At 32.7% G+C, this 16392-nt stretch overlaps 1 protein-coding gene across 3 annotated transcripts in view; it reads right to left on the bottom strand.

Annotated features, from left to right (window-relative positions):
- Nucleotides 1-1008: 1008 nt before the first annotated feature.
- LOC102808477 (anoctamin-4-like) overlaps nucleotides 1009-16392 on the bottom strand; it is a 72659-nt gene continuing 57275 nt past the window's right edge. Inside the window, exons 12-26 of one of the 3 annotated variants that reach the window (XM_085506566.1) lie at nucleotides 15853-15913; nucleotides 13289-13371; nucleotides 12393-12455; nucleotides 10072-10146; nucleotides 9440-9604; nucleotides 8765-8801; nucleotides 7661-7772; nucleotides 6807-6861; nucleotides 6484-6581; nucleotides 5393-5532; nucleotides 4526-4678; nucleotides 3857-3909; nucleotides 3342-3535; nucleotides 2725-2830; nucleotides 1009-2220 (exon numbers count right to left, since the gene is read on the bottom strand). In XM_085506566.1, the coding sequence (XP_085362692.1) occupies nucleotides 2029-2220; nucleotides 2725-2830; nucleotides 3342-3535; nucleotides 3857-3909; nucleotides 4526-4678; nucleotides 5393-5532; nucleotides 6484-6581; nucleotides 6807-6861; nucleotides 7661-7772; nucleotides 8765-8801; nucleotides 9440-9604; nucleotides 10072-10146; nucleotides 12393-12455; nucleotides 13289-13371; nucleotides 15853-15913 (1587 nt within the window). In that variant the 3' untranslated portion in view covers nucleotides 1009-2028. Of the gene's footprint in view, nucleotides 2221-2724; nucleotides 2831-3341; nucleotides 3536-3856; nucleotides 3910-4525; nucleotides 4679-5392; nucleotides 5533-6483; nucleotides 6582-6806; nucleotides 6862-7660; nucleotides 7773-8764; nucleotides 8802-9439; nucleotides 9605-10071; nucleotides 10147-12392; nucleotides 12456-13288; nucleotides 13372-15852; nucleotides 15914-16061; nucleotides 16123-16392 lie in introns of all 3 variants that reach the window. The other 2 variants (XM_078013615.2, XM_085506565.1) reach the window with 2 other exon arrangements.

The following is a 16392-nucleotide window of genomic DNA, read 5'->3' on the forward strand; positions in this document are numbered from 1 at the left end:
TACAAATTTACATGTGCAATGACAAGAATCAAAACCTACTTTATTTTCTTTAACAACAGTTGAATTCAAACTAGCAGGTTACAAATTTACATGTGCAATGACAAGAATCAAAACCTGCTTTGTTTTCTTTAAGAACAGTTGAATTCAAACTAGCAGGTTACAAATTTACATGTGCAATGACAAGAATCAAAACCTGCTTTGTTTTCTTTAAGAACAGTTGAATTCAAACTAGCAGGTTACAAATTTACATGTGCAATGACAAGAATCAAAACCTGCTTTGTTTTCTTTAAGAACAGTTGAATTCAAACTAGCAGGTTACAAATTTACATGTGCAATGACAAGAATCAAAACCTGCTTTGTTTTCTTTAACAACAGTTGAATTCAAACTAGCAGGTTACAAATTTACATGTGCAATGACAAGAATCAAAAACTGCTTTGTTTTCTTTAAGAACAGTTGAATTCAAACTAGCAGGTTACAAATTTACATGTGCAATGACAAGAATCAAAACCTGCTTTGTTTTCTTTAAGAACAGTTGAATTCAAACTAGCAGGTTACAAATTTACATGTGCAATGACAAGAATCAAAACCTACTTTATTTTCTTTAAGAACAGTTGAATTCAAACTAGCAGGTTACAAATTTACATGTGCAATGACAAGAATCAAAACCTACTTTATTTTCTTTAAGAACAGTTGAATTCAAACTAGCATGATTAAATATATGTGATAGAGAAAATGAATGACATTGTCTACAATTTTCTTAAGTCATTAGGTTGAAAAAAAATATATATCAAAATTTGAAAACCATTCAGGATTAGCAAGATTGTACATAATAAATAAAAAAATTAACCACGCTGACATTGTGTACTGGTGACAATTCTTCATAATTCATCTTACAATGCATGCATGTCCTACATCTGCATTTAATAAAAGAATGGCTTTTTAATTGTTATCAGGCCAAATGAAACAAGTTTTGCGTTTACGGTAAAGATCTTAAAAAATTCCAGCAGCATGTTTTAATTTTACTTTTATTAGAACATCATGTTTTAACTAAAGATGTGAAAAATGAAATCCAAGACACTTTCAGAATATATATCTTCATTTACTACATAGAACAAAGTACATAAACACACAAAATATGCCGGTAACATACCTGATTTGCATTTAAAAAAATAATTTGGAACTCATTTGCATTTTCAAAAAAATGGGGATGTGGGGTAACTGGAAACACAGAATTTAATTTAATTTGGCCTATGTCTGGATCAGTGACATTCTGTGTAGTTGAAATTCACCAATGTTTGTTTTACAATATACAACAATACATACTTATTCATGCAAGACACACCAATACAAAACTTGAAGAATGGAAGGTAACTAATAGTATAATAAACATTCACTAAATATGACTTACATAATAATGACAAAAATGACAAAATGGTTTTCATTCTTATTATTTATGCATGTACCAAACACAGAAACATTCCGTCTATAATTTACACCCTGAACATCAGAGGTACGAAAATAAATTTATCAGTAATACTATCTTTAATATCCCACTACATTATTAATAAACAATATCTAAAATACTAAGAGTACATTAATTTAAAAAAATGTTTAAATGAAATAGTATTTTTAAAATGTACAGTTATGAAACATCAAAATTGTTGTAGTAATTTTTAAAAAAAATCTCCTTAATAATAGTTTAAAAGTATATTTCCTAGTTTATTTTTAAAAATATACATCAAAAGTGTAAATTTGTGAGTAAAAACCACCACAAATTTACACTGATTTACAATTTCTTCCTGACAAGAATCAAGATGAGTTTAATACTGGCAACAATGTACAGTGATCAGAAAGTTTTTTTTTTTGATTTACAATATAAAAATTCAAACCCTTTAAATTTATTTCTACTGTGATTTACAATATTCATAATTCAACAATACAATCCTACTAAAAATATGTTTGTTAAAATTTAGAAAAACGTGTTAATTTATTATATAAAAAACCAATGGTAGTATGCTTTCCCATGTTTACACAGAGACTGTAGCAGCATTGCCATTACCACCACCATCTTTTAATTCTTTTATTTTGCTTTGATTTAGCTGGGCTCGGTAAAATGCTTCTTTTGCTAGGTAGTTCTCACGTTTTATTTCATCTTTCACTTTTGTGGGGACGTCAGGGATGAGGTAATCAATGAACCACTTCAAGAAAAACACAACATGCTGCAAAAAATAGAGAATAAATGGTAACAATAAGCATGCACATTGTCAGAGTTCCTTGATTCAAATGTGACATTGGGTATTAAATTGTAAGTTATTAAGAAATATTACTGAAAACAAGTCATGAATGTCACAGTCTCCGTTATTGAATTATAAAATAATCATGTTAAAATAATACATGGAACATCTGCAAACAATTGAATTAATATGTACTCTATGTGGATACAACTCATCATAAAGTTATTTCCCTTAATCTGAAAAAGGGGGGGTTGACGGAAGGAAATAAGGCTACGCCTGAGCAGGGACTAATTAGACTGATGTAATCACACGATGTCATTCAGCATATAAATCATATCAAATATGGACAATATGCGCAGATAATTTGCCTCACCATTTGCATTACTTTGCTGAAGCTTTTCAGTGATTTATTGTGAATTTCAAGGAAGTTCATTCCCTGAATGAAGAAGCCTATGCTAACACGACAATTACAAAACTTAGAATTCTCACCTCAAAGACGACAACAAAAGCCAGCCTTGCAGCTAAGACATGCCAATGTTGTAAAGTACGTGCATATGGCTCCATACCCCATGGTGGTTGCCGATAATCTTTATATCTGAAAACAGATAAAAATTACATTGGAAAAAAAAAAAATTCCACATTTTTGTCATTTAATTTTAGAAGACAGGGAACCTACTAACAATATTGTAGTCTTAGAGGAACCAAATTATGAAGATGAACTAATCCACATCATTAAAATCTGGTTGTGTGGAATATTACTGTATCTCTCATACCATTCATATGTTTCCAACACAATACCATATTTCTCTATTGGTAGTGCATGTGCTAACAAACATATGTGTGTAAATTATAGATACATGTACTGGAAAATCTAAATTAGAAGCTGCATCGTTAATAAAAGCCCTACCAATTTTGTTTTTAAGAATTTACAACCAAAAATTCACCATTTCTTATAAGTGTAGATGCTTTAATAGAAACTACATTCCCTCTGTTACATTGTATCATTTTTACTACAGATTTGACAGTAATAATTATAATTTATAATTTTATTATATAGATAATAATTAAAAAATATAGAAATGAACAATCAAATCAGTATTACATACCTGCAGATAGGACAATCTCCTACATCTGTCCATGGACAACTTGTGTCTTCTGGTGCAGTTCCTTCTTCGAAATCATTTGTGTCAAAATAAGACAAAGAATTGTTGACATATCCTGTCAATGAACCATCCATTGAGTATCTAAATATGTACACTAATCTTGGAACGAATTCCGATGTTATGGCAATCACAAAGGCCTGTCAATATAAATGAAACATCAATGTTAAAGTAGCAAGCTTAATGCTGTAATGCAGATTTAGGATATTAATATTCATAATTTCATTATGATAGAAAGATGGTCAGACAGTCTTCATGTAATTCCTAACATGAAATGTGGCTTCTGTGGCAAGAAGCAGATGCAATTTTCACATAAAAAATCAAGAAGAAACAACATTAACACTTAATGTACAGAACTGCTACCTTGCACACAAAAACTAAAAATTAATAAATTATGTTGTTTTTTTGAAATTGAGCTGTACTCCATTGCAAAATCAATATTTTGGCAAATGTTCACTTACATTTGTAACCACCGACAATTTACCAACACCATCCAAGATACCATACCATATACCTAGAAAGATAAAATGTCATGACAGAGATGAAAGTTACAAGCATGGATATGAGATATGGAGGTTAGGAGATATGGCACCCTGGAAAACTGAACAACAGCATGGGAATCCTTGCATTGCAAAAATGATCACTCTGATTTTCATTGCCAGTATATAACCCACTATGCACGAGTGTGCATAATAGCATGTTCTACACATGTATGCGTGATACAACAATAAAACTCCCCATAGAGGATAAATATATAATATAATTATAACTTTAAAAAAAACAGATATTATACACTTGCAACTAAAGAGTCAAGCACTCATTTAATAGGTCTAATTCAGCTACAGTGGTAATGGCAATGTTAAAAATGTTGGAACATCAGACTACTCGCAATAAATGTATCAGACTGCTATTTCTAAAACCAGTTGTTTTTTTGGCTAAAATTCAATTACATGGCTCGCTCATTCTGATACAATACAAAAGGAAACAGTTTGAAATGCAAGGTGAAATAGAGAAATTTATTTTCAAGAGTGACTGAATGCTCCAGTGCCTTGGTACAATTATTTGTGTTGTGAAATGGCATGTCATTTTATAAGCTTCACAAATCACACATATTGATTCTGAATACCTACCAATATCTTGAGCTCTGGCTGCTCTTGGTCGTCTGAACTGAGTTGTGAATTTGTAAGCGTCTAATCGGATTTCAATAATGTTATTTATCAAAGCAAACAAAGGAGCCAATGAGAATGCAGCAACAAACAGCGTGACAAATCCAAACTGTAGTACTGAAATGAAAGTTCATCCAAGTAAATAACACAACTCAATAATCTCTTCAATGAATAGATATTTTGTGTTTTTATTCAGGTAATGGACATAAAGCCCATATAACCAGAATACAGAAAATTACATTCCAAAATGTCATGAAATAAAGTTAGAAATTAACAACATATACATATCATGATTAGAAGTTTGCTGTCATTGAACATGTACATTCGTACATGTAGTGGTTTAGAACAGTTATGTAGAGAACAAAACAAAACACAAGTTTTAATTTCCCTGGGAAGTTGCTACATTATTATAAACTTGTGACAGAAAAGGGGCATGTTTGAATAAACATGCGTGTATTTTGTTCCTCGACAAATGTACATATAGATTCCAACTTCATTGCATGTGTATGAATGAAAACAGATTTACCAGATTTTACGAACTATCAAATGTAATGCTGATGCATACAACACAGAACCAACATGGCTGAACGTGGCTGAAACATAGTAAAATTTCTGCAGAAAATTTAGTAATTCTGTGATCAGAAATTAATGAATGTCAACACTACACACCCCACCCCCACCTGGATATGGTAATAACGCCGTTATGTCCCCGGAATTGGTCTAAAACTTGGTTTAAATCATTATAACAATCAAAAGATTGTGTTCACACCACCAACTCACGTGAGAATTCATGTGATTTGTAGAAAATTAAAAGAAAATTTCAAAACTCACCCATTTCTAAATACTCATCAAACAAACCATGTTTGTTAGGAAGTCTAAGGTCATAATCTTGTTCCCATCTTGAATACACATCACCCTCTTCCTTTTCCTTCTTCTTGGCACTGCGAGCGCTACACCAATTCATGAATTTACTGAAACGTCAACAAACATGTAATCAAAATTAAGCTATTTTTTTTATTATGCAGACAGTTCAGGTAGGAACGAAACGTTTTACTATCGAACTGTGGCACTTTGTTTGGGTTTGTTTGCGAAGTCAATGTTTCTCAAGGGAGTCTTTTACAATCAAACTAATAAGGTAGGGTTCGGGTAAGCTTAGGGAGGTAATCTTTCTCCTTCCCAGAGTTCCTTGCGGTTAGATTTTGTGGTGAAACACCACAAGACTTTTACTACGCGTGTCATTTGCGTATTTTTGTTATTAGAGGGCTCTCGTGTTGATTTATTCCTACTGGAAAACAAGTTTTAAAATATTTTATCGATAGCTGATAACGATTTTTCCGTAAATCCACTGTCAAGGGTGAAATTGTTATAATTTACAAAAGAAAATAATTTCATCGCGGGATAACGGTTACTAAGGTGTTACTTGGTTCATCAAACTGACCGTCCTGTCGTTTGCCAGACAAAGAAATATAAAGAAACGATTGCACTTAGGGGTATTGACGGCTAAATCGTCCTACTGTCACACAGAAAGAAAAAAAAAGCTTCTAACTTTGAAAACGGCCAGTATATGCAAACATCGCGTACACATTCGTCGGGTTCGAAAATCGAACACTTGCATGGCAATGTTTTGGTGAGCATCTTTGAAAGTAGTTCCACTGTGATGCATCGACCAATCAACGACAAGCATAAGATCGCGTGGTGGCAGAGATATATTCATAATAGAACTCTGCCTGGGAGATTGGGAGGTAATGTCATACATGGGAATGTTTTACTATCAAACTAAGGGGTCAGGAGTAAGAGCCAATATCTAAAATAAACTTCAGGATTCTCATGAACTGTTCAATATTCAAGGTCCTCATGCAGGAGTCAGTGAGAGGTTTTACTATAAGTCATACAAAGTGGGAATACAACTTAATTATACTTACGGAACCAGAAGTTCCTGACAATTATTGTAGGCTTGTTTACCAACCATAATAATAGCTAACTGAAGACAGAGTTCAGGTAAGCAACCACCTGGATCACACTGTAATGAAAATATGAGAGATGAGAACTGAGATGACACAGGAAATATAACTGCGATGACACAAGAGTTATAAATGACATAATACAGAAGTTATAACTGAAATAAAACAAGTTATAACCAAGATTATATAGGAGTTATAAATGAGATGACACAGGGGTAATAACAGAGATGATACAGGAGTTAGAAATGAGATGACAGAATATAATTTAAAGTAAACATAATTACCTCTTCAACTCTAAATCCAAAAATAGTGTCATACTCTCCAGGGTAACCTGTCAATCTGAAGATAACAATAATTACAATCACCTTAAGTAGACTTTAAAGACTGTGTGTTGGGTGCACAGGAGGTGTAGGTGTGTGTAGAAGAGATGGGGCAATGTAGTGCTATAACAGGTGAGTCTCTTTAGAACAAGTCTTTTTTTTTTTTAAGTTTTTTTGTGCCCGGCGACAGTTCCGGACATTGAATGACACTGTTGTCTCTCCTGACTTTTTTTTTGTATGTACAAATTGCAAGTGCTAGTGCTGCCGCAGAAGTCATATTCATGTTTAGGACTACATGACAGGGCTGTGCGGCCATCTTCCTATCAAATGGCAATTTAATGTGCTATTCTGGCGTCAACCAGGCTCGTTCGAACACAAGCACCTGCGGACCAAAGTCGCATTCGTTAGTGAATGAATCTCAGCCAGTGGAATTGGCCTTCTCATTGAGTCTGTGGCACACTAACCCAGGGTAAGGGTTGACTCTTTTGATGTTCAGCCTAAGGTAGGATTTGAACTTGGCTCTACCTATCATGAGTCTGATGCAACAACCACTATGCTACCATGCAGTGACCGGTCTCATTAGAACATGTCTGTATAACATTTTTTAGACAAATGAATTCAATTGCAACAATCTAGCTCAATGTACTGTATAATGTACTATAAGGGAATTACCAGTATGTCATTGACTACAAACACTGGCACAGGCAGGACTGTTTGCTGGTATTTTACTGAATCATTGCTATCAATTACTGTTATGATGTTAAGGTAAATGTTACTCTTCAATTGTCTGACATTTGAAACATACAAATTTTACTTACTGTCCTTTGAAAAATGCAATGTAAAAGATAGAGCTATAGTAGTTAACAAAACTGAAGAGATACATCTTGAAAGTAAAACTGTCTTCCCACTCAGTTTCAGTTCGATGCATTTCTGTGGAAGTTAAATAAATGTGATCATTAACAATAGCCCTGTATTTTAAGCACACTCGCTGATCTTCTGTTTTCATATATGTATATGCAAATAAATAGATAATATTTTATTTTCAAGGGCTATCATTGTTGGCTAAGACAGATCATGGGTATTGGGGCATGTTTGGCCATAAGATCTGGTATTAAAAGTGTCATAATAAGGGTTTTCAATAGTTTTTAACAGTTGATTTTAAATGATACACAGTCCCTGTTATATAACTGAGATGACATACAAGTTATTTGTACAAGGCCAGACTTTTTTTATTCCTTGTTTCTCGAGGAGGGCGAAAAAAAAAAAAAATTAATTATTTTTTCCATTAGATTTGTGTGATTCTCAAAGAATTGTAAGTAAGATCATTGATTGGAGAGAAGAAATGAAATAAATTTTTATTCCATGTATAACCTGGTTGGCAATGTCGCCAATTGGGGCACAATTTTCAGCATTAATGAGGGATTTCTCGGTTTTTGACGACAGAGTTTCACAGCATGTCATCACAACCCACGCCGCCGTCATATTCGCCTAGTAGTCTCAAGTAGCACGCAGAGAGGTCAATACCTGAGATTCACCGTCAGCCAACTCGCATAAAGTATATATCTGCGCGAGACTTCGGTACTTTGATCATGATACTCCCATGAAAATGCAACTTGGATTTGTTAGGCGGCGGGCGAAAAAAAAAATGAAGATTAAAATAATTTTTTTAGCAATTTTTTGCACTCACAAGTTGGAGGGCGCAAGAAGTTACGCTGAAATGAAATTTTATTTTTATTTCATTTTTGGCTCCTTTTCATTCGGCGGGTTCGCGAAACAAGGGATAATAAAAATCCGGCCTTAAGAATTCAAAGAAATATGAAACTTCAAAAAAATGAATAAAATAAAATAAAACCAGAACAATTTTAATGACAATTTTAAATACAATTATAAATAAAAAATAAAATTCAGCAGTGACTACTCACCCATATCTGTCAACCAAACAGCAATCTTTTCATAAATCTGAAATTAAAAACAAATATAGTGCATACGTATTCTCTATGACTTATTATCTACTACAATTAAGCTATTAACCATGGTCTTAATATGATAAATTAAACATAGTGCAACTATTGTGACCTTGCCTTATCAGCCCAAGGAAAAACTGTTAAGCCACAGCAATCTGTTTCATGATATCTTAAACTTTTATAAAAATTAGGATAACAATCACTGTAAAATCTGTATTAGAAACCACATCTTTTTATTAAAATGGTAAAATGCAAATGAGGGGATGCAGCTTCTATTGGAACATCTACACATATGAGAAATTGTAAATTTTTGTTTTGACAATTTTTCAAAAAAGTATGGATGCGACTTCTATTAGGGATGTGGTAATGAAAAACAACAACAATAATAAAAACAGACATTTCTGTATCAATTGCTTCTCCCTTATAAGTAATAAATATAGAAAATTGTTTTATTGAATCATAAAAAACATACATAGTATTTGTATCTGCAGCCTAGTGGTTACCTTGCTCCAATTATGATTCAGCAATCTGCTAATGTATTAATTCATTTCACTTACTTCTCAGAATTACAATATTTTCGGATCACAAAATGTTGCAAATCATTTGAACTGATGACACAAGTATTGTACATACCTTATTAAGAATCATAATAAGTACTAAGTTGATGACTGAGGCAGTACAGGTGGTAATGATTGAAGAATAAGAGCTGACAAATCCACTGGCAGTGGCTGCAATGGCAGATGATACGGCAATACGGTATACAATCACACCTAATACACATGCCAATACAAGACATAGCTAGAATACAGAGAAAATAATTCAAATAATCAGAAATATGACATTGTTAATAAACACATAAATGTAATTACAGATGTAGACAAGACAAGTAGTATGATCTTCATATGGAACATTGTTATCCTAATATGGAACATTGTTATCCTAATATGGAAAACTGTCATCCTAATATGGAACATTGTTATCCTAATATGGAAAACTTATCTTCATATGGAACATTGTTATCCTAATATGGAACATTATTATCCTAATATAGAAAACTGTTACCCTAATATGGAACATTGTTATCCTAGTATGGAACATCGCCATCCTTATATGGCACAATGTTATCTTAAAGTTAGACAATGTTATCCTAATATGGAACATTTTTATCCTAATATGGAACATTGTAATGCCAGTATGTAATATGAATAAACATTATGCGTTTCTCCTGGTAAGATGTTAGAATACACAATGAGATGTTGTCTTACCATAAACAAGATACCAGTAATTGCTGCTAGAAGTCTGGGAAATCTTTTATACCATACAATCCAACGTTCTTCCATCTAATCCATATATGGTACACGTAGTGATAACGGACAAATTGAAATGATGATTCACATGTGAATATGATATGAATGATTTAACACCATAATGACAAGTATTTTCCCATTTCCTCAAAGAGCTTTGTATCATTTTTTATGCTGAATTTGCATACTTTTACATCACAAATTTTGTGGAAACATTAAAAAAGCACTACTCAGTATAACACTTGATATCAATGGGAAAATACTTGCTTACCCAATCACCAACCCCTGTTGAATGGAAAATACTTTATTTAACAGGAATTAATTTCTGCTAAAAACACATTTTGGATGTTTTGTAAGAAATTTATTTTCACTGCTTTTTGATAAGTTGAATGTAAAATATAGAAAAAAAAAGTATTTTAATTGAATTTCATTCTCAGTGATTTGACGTGAAAATAAAGTATTTACAGTAATATAAATCAACATGGGTCTGGCTTATGATTATAATTTGACTGTCTGTGAACTCATATTTTCTGTGATCAGCATAAAACAGTGCTTTCAACTGCCGAAATTATGAGTGATTCGGAGACAGTCAACTAAGTTTGCGACTCTCACCATAAATAAAATAACCAGTGCAGTTGCACAAAAGCGTGGAAATCTTGCCCTAAATGAGACATAGGGCTCTTCTTCCTGTTTCGTAATTGATATATTATTCAGGAAACAAGAAAATCGAGAAGAAAAGGTTTGTATTGGTTAGTGTTAGTATGAGTTAGTTAGTCAGTATGTATTGGTTATTTGCCAGTGTTGGTATGTAATTGTTAGTTGGTCAGTGTTGGTATTTATTGGGTAATAGGTTGGTCAGTGTTGGTATGTATTGGTTAGTTGTCAATGCTCGTATGTATTAGTTAGTTGGTTAGTGTTGGTATGTATTAGTTGGTTAGTGTTGGTATGTATTGGTTAGTTGGTCAGTGTTGGTATGTATTGGTTAGTTGGTCAGTGTTAATATGTATTGGTTAGTTGGTCAGTGTCATTGAAATAAATAAAGGATCCATTCCAATGTATGTTAATACATCTGCAGTACATGTTTACATGCTACACATTAATAAGAGGTGATTGTAATCATTCAAAGTACTAGGCTAGATGTGTTCAGGCATATCACAGATGCAGACAGACTTAAGTTAAATTATAAGTCCCCTTTTTCGGACTTTATGGGAACGGGTCTAGGACTTAACAGGACGCTAAGGCAATTATATTGGTTCCCCTCAATGAAATATAGGTACCGTATTTACTCTATTAGAGAGTATGTGCTAATAAATTACAGATAATATTTGGATAATTCAAGTCATATTTAAATAATTCAATATATAACAAATATGATTTTTGGTATTTTTCTGCTTCCATAAGAGCAAATATGGTACATCCCGAGAGAGGTATTGGTTCTTGTTATGCAAATTAATAACACCTAGTTTAATAGCTTTTAGAAAATGTACAACCCATCATGTCTTAAAATACCAAGAATTCACTGACAATAATGCATCACTGAGCAGTGTATCAAATTTACAGCTACAGATTTGATTTTGTTTAATTAGTTGGAAGTTTTATACACACAATTATCTTTTGCATTAATACTGAATATTAACAATGTAAAACTACTATAATTAGAGTTCATTTTAGGAAATATTGAAGAATATTAGAAAAACACACATACACACATACAGACAGGGTAACTGCAAAGACTCCCATTGTGTGCTTCACACACAGGAGTAAAAAAACTTTGGGCGAGAAAGTCTAGTGGTGAAAAAGTTTGTAAAGGTTTTCAGCAAGATTATATACAGCCTCCTAAACAAAATAATGATGTTTCTCTCATGGCAACTCAATTTAAACAGTGTATCAATAGTATAAACTTTTACTAAAACATGAAGTTAAATAACCTGGAGCATGCTCTTTGGTGGGCAAATATTTGTCTTTTTCTTTTTTCTATAATTTTTCTTTGACATAACTGAGTTTCTTTTTCTCATGCATATAAGAATTGTTTTGCAGATACGAGTGTTATCAATCATTTTCAAAGGTATCTACAATACCCAGTTTTGAAAAACTGGCACAATTTTGTGGCATTTTTTCAAATAATGGCCAAATAATTTTAGGGTCAGACAGTAAAAATAGTAGATTTGGTTATAGGAAACATACAAATTGTTTTCTTTATGTCTAGGTGCAAGACTATAAAGTAAAGTATAACAAATAACCAGTTTGTTATTATAATGTTACCAAATATGGATATGTGTTACCTTAGTTACAGGATTGATCCTTGTATCAGGTGCTTTTGCTTCAAATTCTGGACGAGTGTTTTCCTGAAGACCAAACAAAAAAACATTGATAAAGTTGCTGTAGTTTGAACAGCAAAATGAGTGGTACCAACAAAAAATAGTTGAACGCGTATAGATGAATTTGTTATAAAAGGAATTACAAAAAATTTCATTTCAGATATCACAAGCATGATTTCATAAAAACCATTTTTGAACTTCACCTGAGTCATTGAATGCTACCCAATCATTGAATGTATCTCGGGTCAATGAACAATCATTGAATCAGTCTAAACGTATAAGTGGCCGTTGGAGGCGCTGTTCACATCTGAAAGAGAGGCTCTAGAACACCATGATTGTTGTTTACATGGGACCCTTCGTTTGGACTAGAATGACACACAGGTCAATGACACACATTGAATACCACCTGTGTTCATTGTGGCGAGCCTCCAGGTCTTTTATGTTTTCTGGGTTAAACTTCAATCATGTCATTAAATGTCACCTAGATCACTAGATGGTACCCCGGTCATTGAAGGCTATGTGATTGAAGTTCAGCCAGGGTACAAATGCTTGTTGGGTGTGACTTTGGTGATTGAATGTCATCAAGATCAGTGAACGTTACCGAAGCATTGAATGTCAGTGGGTCGCAATGAAAACACTGTATAATAATTTAAAGAAAAAGCTCCACAAATGTAGGAGAATGCAATTTAAAGTCTTTTTATATCACTTTTCATTCCTTAGATATTCAACTTTACATCAGTATTATGTAGTCAGCCATCTTGATTCTCATGCAAAGGATTATGGGTAAAGTATGACATCATAAATCATGTATATTTGCTATCACATGACACAAATGTACTTTATTTGGAATATATTCTCACCTCATGGTCTTCAAAACCAAACAGATCCCAGTCATACTGAATTCCAAACTGTTTTCTTTTCCAGAACTCCATGAATAAAGTTGCTGTAAGTATAGACAACATCAAAAAGAACCATTTCAAAAACTAATCCTTTATTTTCATAACGAAAATATGAAGCAGTATTACCCATAGAAGTAATAACTGGTAATTATGATATAATTTTAGAAATTTCTCTCATTTGATTTACTAGAGTGGTACATAAACTAAATCTCTCCATAAATGACTTGATTGGCACATGCAATGGAAATACGTATAAATATGCTAGTGTTGTCACTATTGTTGTTAAAGTTGTATCATCAGGAAATATTGTCTTTTGCATGTGTATTTCAATAAATAAAACAACTATGGTATATGTCCAAGATATCTACATCAGTATTTTATAGTCAATAGCCATACTGAGCATTTTTGGGAATCGGTTGTGACTGAATTTTTTTAAGGGTTTCATTAAGTGACAGAATCACACACAAGATTATCTGTTTGATGGTGCATATTACAAAATAATATTCTATAGGAAACATTATCCATTTAGATTATAGCCCAAGACCTGATGTAAGCCCTGAAGTCCCTCTAATTTGAATTCATAGGATGACTACCGGTATTTTATTCAGACATGCTACCACTGTATTTGAATGAATTTTGAGCATTACATACTTTCTAAATTACTTGTGTTTAGCACACACCTAAAGCCAAATAGGAAATACAAATATCTCATTCAATGAACAATGCAATATGCCAGGATTCAATCACTATAACTTGCGAATACCATAACATTCAGATTTGATTTAAGGCAGCTCAAAATTAGAAGGTTTTCAATGTTTTGCTGTCAATACAACTTTATTTTGCCTTATTTTGAATAAATTGCAATGAAAAATGCATTTTTTATAGAGAATAATGAGTCAAGCTTCATATAAATAAATCTATCAACACAATATAAACGCAGAATAATGTTTGTATAACACATTGCAGTAACAAAAAGGTTTGAACTTCAGAGGGCATCAATTTTCAATGCAAAATTTGATTACCCTGGTATGGGAATAGTAAAGAAAAAATCTGTATTTTCCAAAAAGCACAATTATTTGGACATTAATGCCTTCCTGAAGTTCAAGCCTTGTAATGTGTGAAGCACTTTCTCAATACACATGGTATGATTAAGTAGAAAGATGTTACAGAACGTTTTCTGATTACAAGCAGTGAGATGTGTTATAATTAAGTTTAACTGAATTCTATATTCTACATAACACTCAAACACACGTGTGTAATGTTGAATAAAAGAGGCGATGTCTGAAGATTGACTATTAGTGTTCAATAAGTAATGAACAAATAAGTTGTAAACAATGAGCATTGAAGATAGACAAGTAGTAATTAAATGCATGTGAGATTCAATGAGTAATTATCAATGAGTGATGGTTCAATTATACCCAATGTAATCAATAAACACATATTCAATGAATATTTTGATCCAATGAAAATGTATCAATGTGTGTGATTGTTCAATGAGACCACAATGTAATCAATAAATACATATCAAATGAGTAATTTGACTCAATGAGTACTTGTCAATGAATGTTGATGATTAAATAAGACCCGGTGTAGTTCTGAAGCACTGAGTGTCATGATTCAATGAGTACTGATGTACAGACAGCCATAGTTCAATGAGCATGCATGGTTCAATGACTAATGATGTGTAGTCATTCAAAGACGATTATTCAATGATTGCTGATTCAATGTATTCAATGCAAACTAATGTAATAAATGAGTGCTGGTGCAATGAGTAATGATACAACAGGAGCAATGCTTCAATGAGTACTGATCAAATGTGTTTTATGGTTAAATGAGTACTGATCCTATGGGAGCTGTGGTTCAATGAACCAATGAGTGTGGATGTTATACAACAAAAACCGGTAAATTGCAGTTTTTGACATCATAAAATGCAAATATATTATAAAACATACATCAAAACAGGACAAATCAAATGGGATGAACTGAATGAAAGTGAAATGTTAACATTGACAGTTATATATTTCAATGTTAAACATTACAAATGATAAGCTTACCCCAAATTGCCATTATAAGAGCCCAAAAACTAGTAGACTCATTATCAAATATACAAGCAATCTGAACAGATCATGCAATGCATGCAAACAGGAATTAAAGAGAAAAACACGCATATTAGCAAGCAAACAATAAGGAAAATATTATTGAGGATTAAAGGCAGGTTGTGTAAGTGTAAGACAACCATGCTGGACAGAATCAAAGAAAGCTAGGTCAAAGGTCAATTAAAGGTACATTTGATGCATATGTATATCAGCTATATTGCTGGTAAGTTGTAATGGTGTACTTGTAATGGTGTGTGTTAATGTGTGCAAACGGTTCCACTTTCTATACAATGAGGAAACAGATAAAGAAGAAATGAAATCCTGGAGAAAAGAGAGAAATGTTAGGTAGCAAATTGTGTTTTTTGTTTTGACTTGCATCATGTTGGTGTACTAAAGACTACCCTCCTTATGAAATACTCGCCTACTCACCCCAGGATGTCATGAAAAAGGCATTAAGGAGGGTCATCTCATTCTCAAATATAGCTATGAACTGACGTCACATAAATTAATAAAACATAAAATAAAATAGACTCTTAAAGTGAATTAGTAAAAATAAAATAAATGTAATAAAGACAAGTTAAAGACACGCTATAAAAGCATGCAAAAGTCAAAGGTCAGGGGTCACCATAGCTACTCACCCCACAACGAAGACACTAAAGCGAAGAAAACTGAAGCATAATTATCGAAGAGCAAAACTATCTGTAAATGTAACAATATAATTCTGTAGTGTTAGTACTGCAGGTTAGTACCAGTAGAGTTCAGTCTAGTCTCACATTGTGTTTGAACCATCGCCAGTGTGCCTTCAAACAAAACTGATTTTGTACGAATCCTGAGTCAAAATAGAATCCAAAAAAATCAAGAAAAAATAAATATTGTATATGACTGCAGGAGTTTAACGAAAAAAAACTAAACTGTAGCAGCGCCTTTTGTTTTACATCTATTTTGTTTTAATATCTTAATTTTTTTTTT

Source organism: Saccoglossus kowalevskii, chromosome 12 (assembly GCF_978046115.1).
Source record: "Saccoglossus kowalevskii chromosome 12, keSacKowa6.1, whole genome shotgun sequence".
NCBI classification, from domain to species: domain Eukaryota; kingdom Metazoa; phylum Hemichordata; class Enteropneusta; family Harrimaniidae; genus Saccoglossus; species Saccoglossus kowalevskii.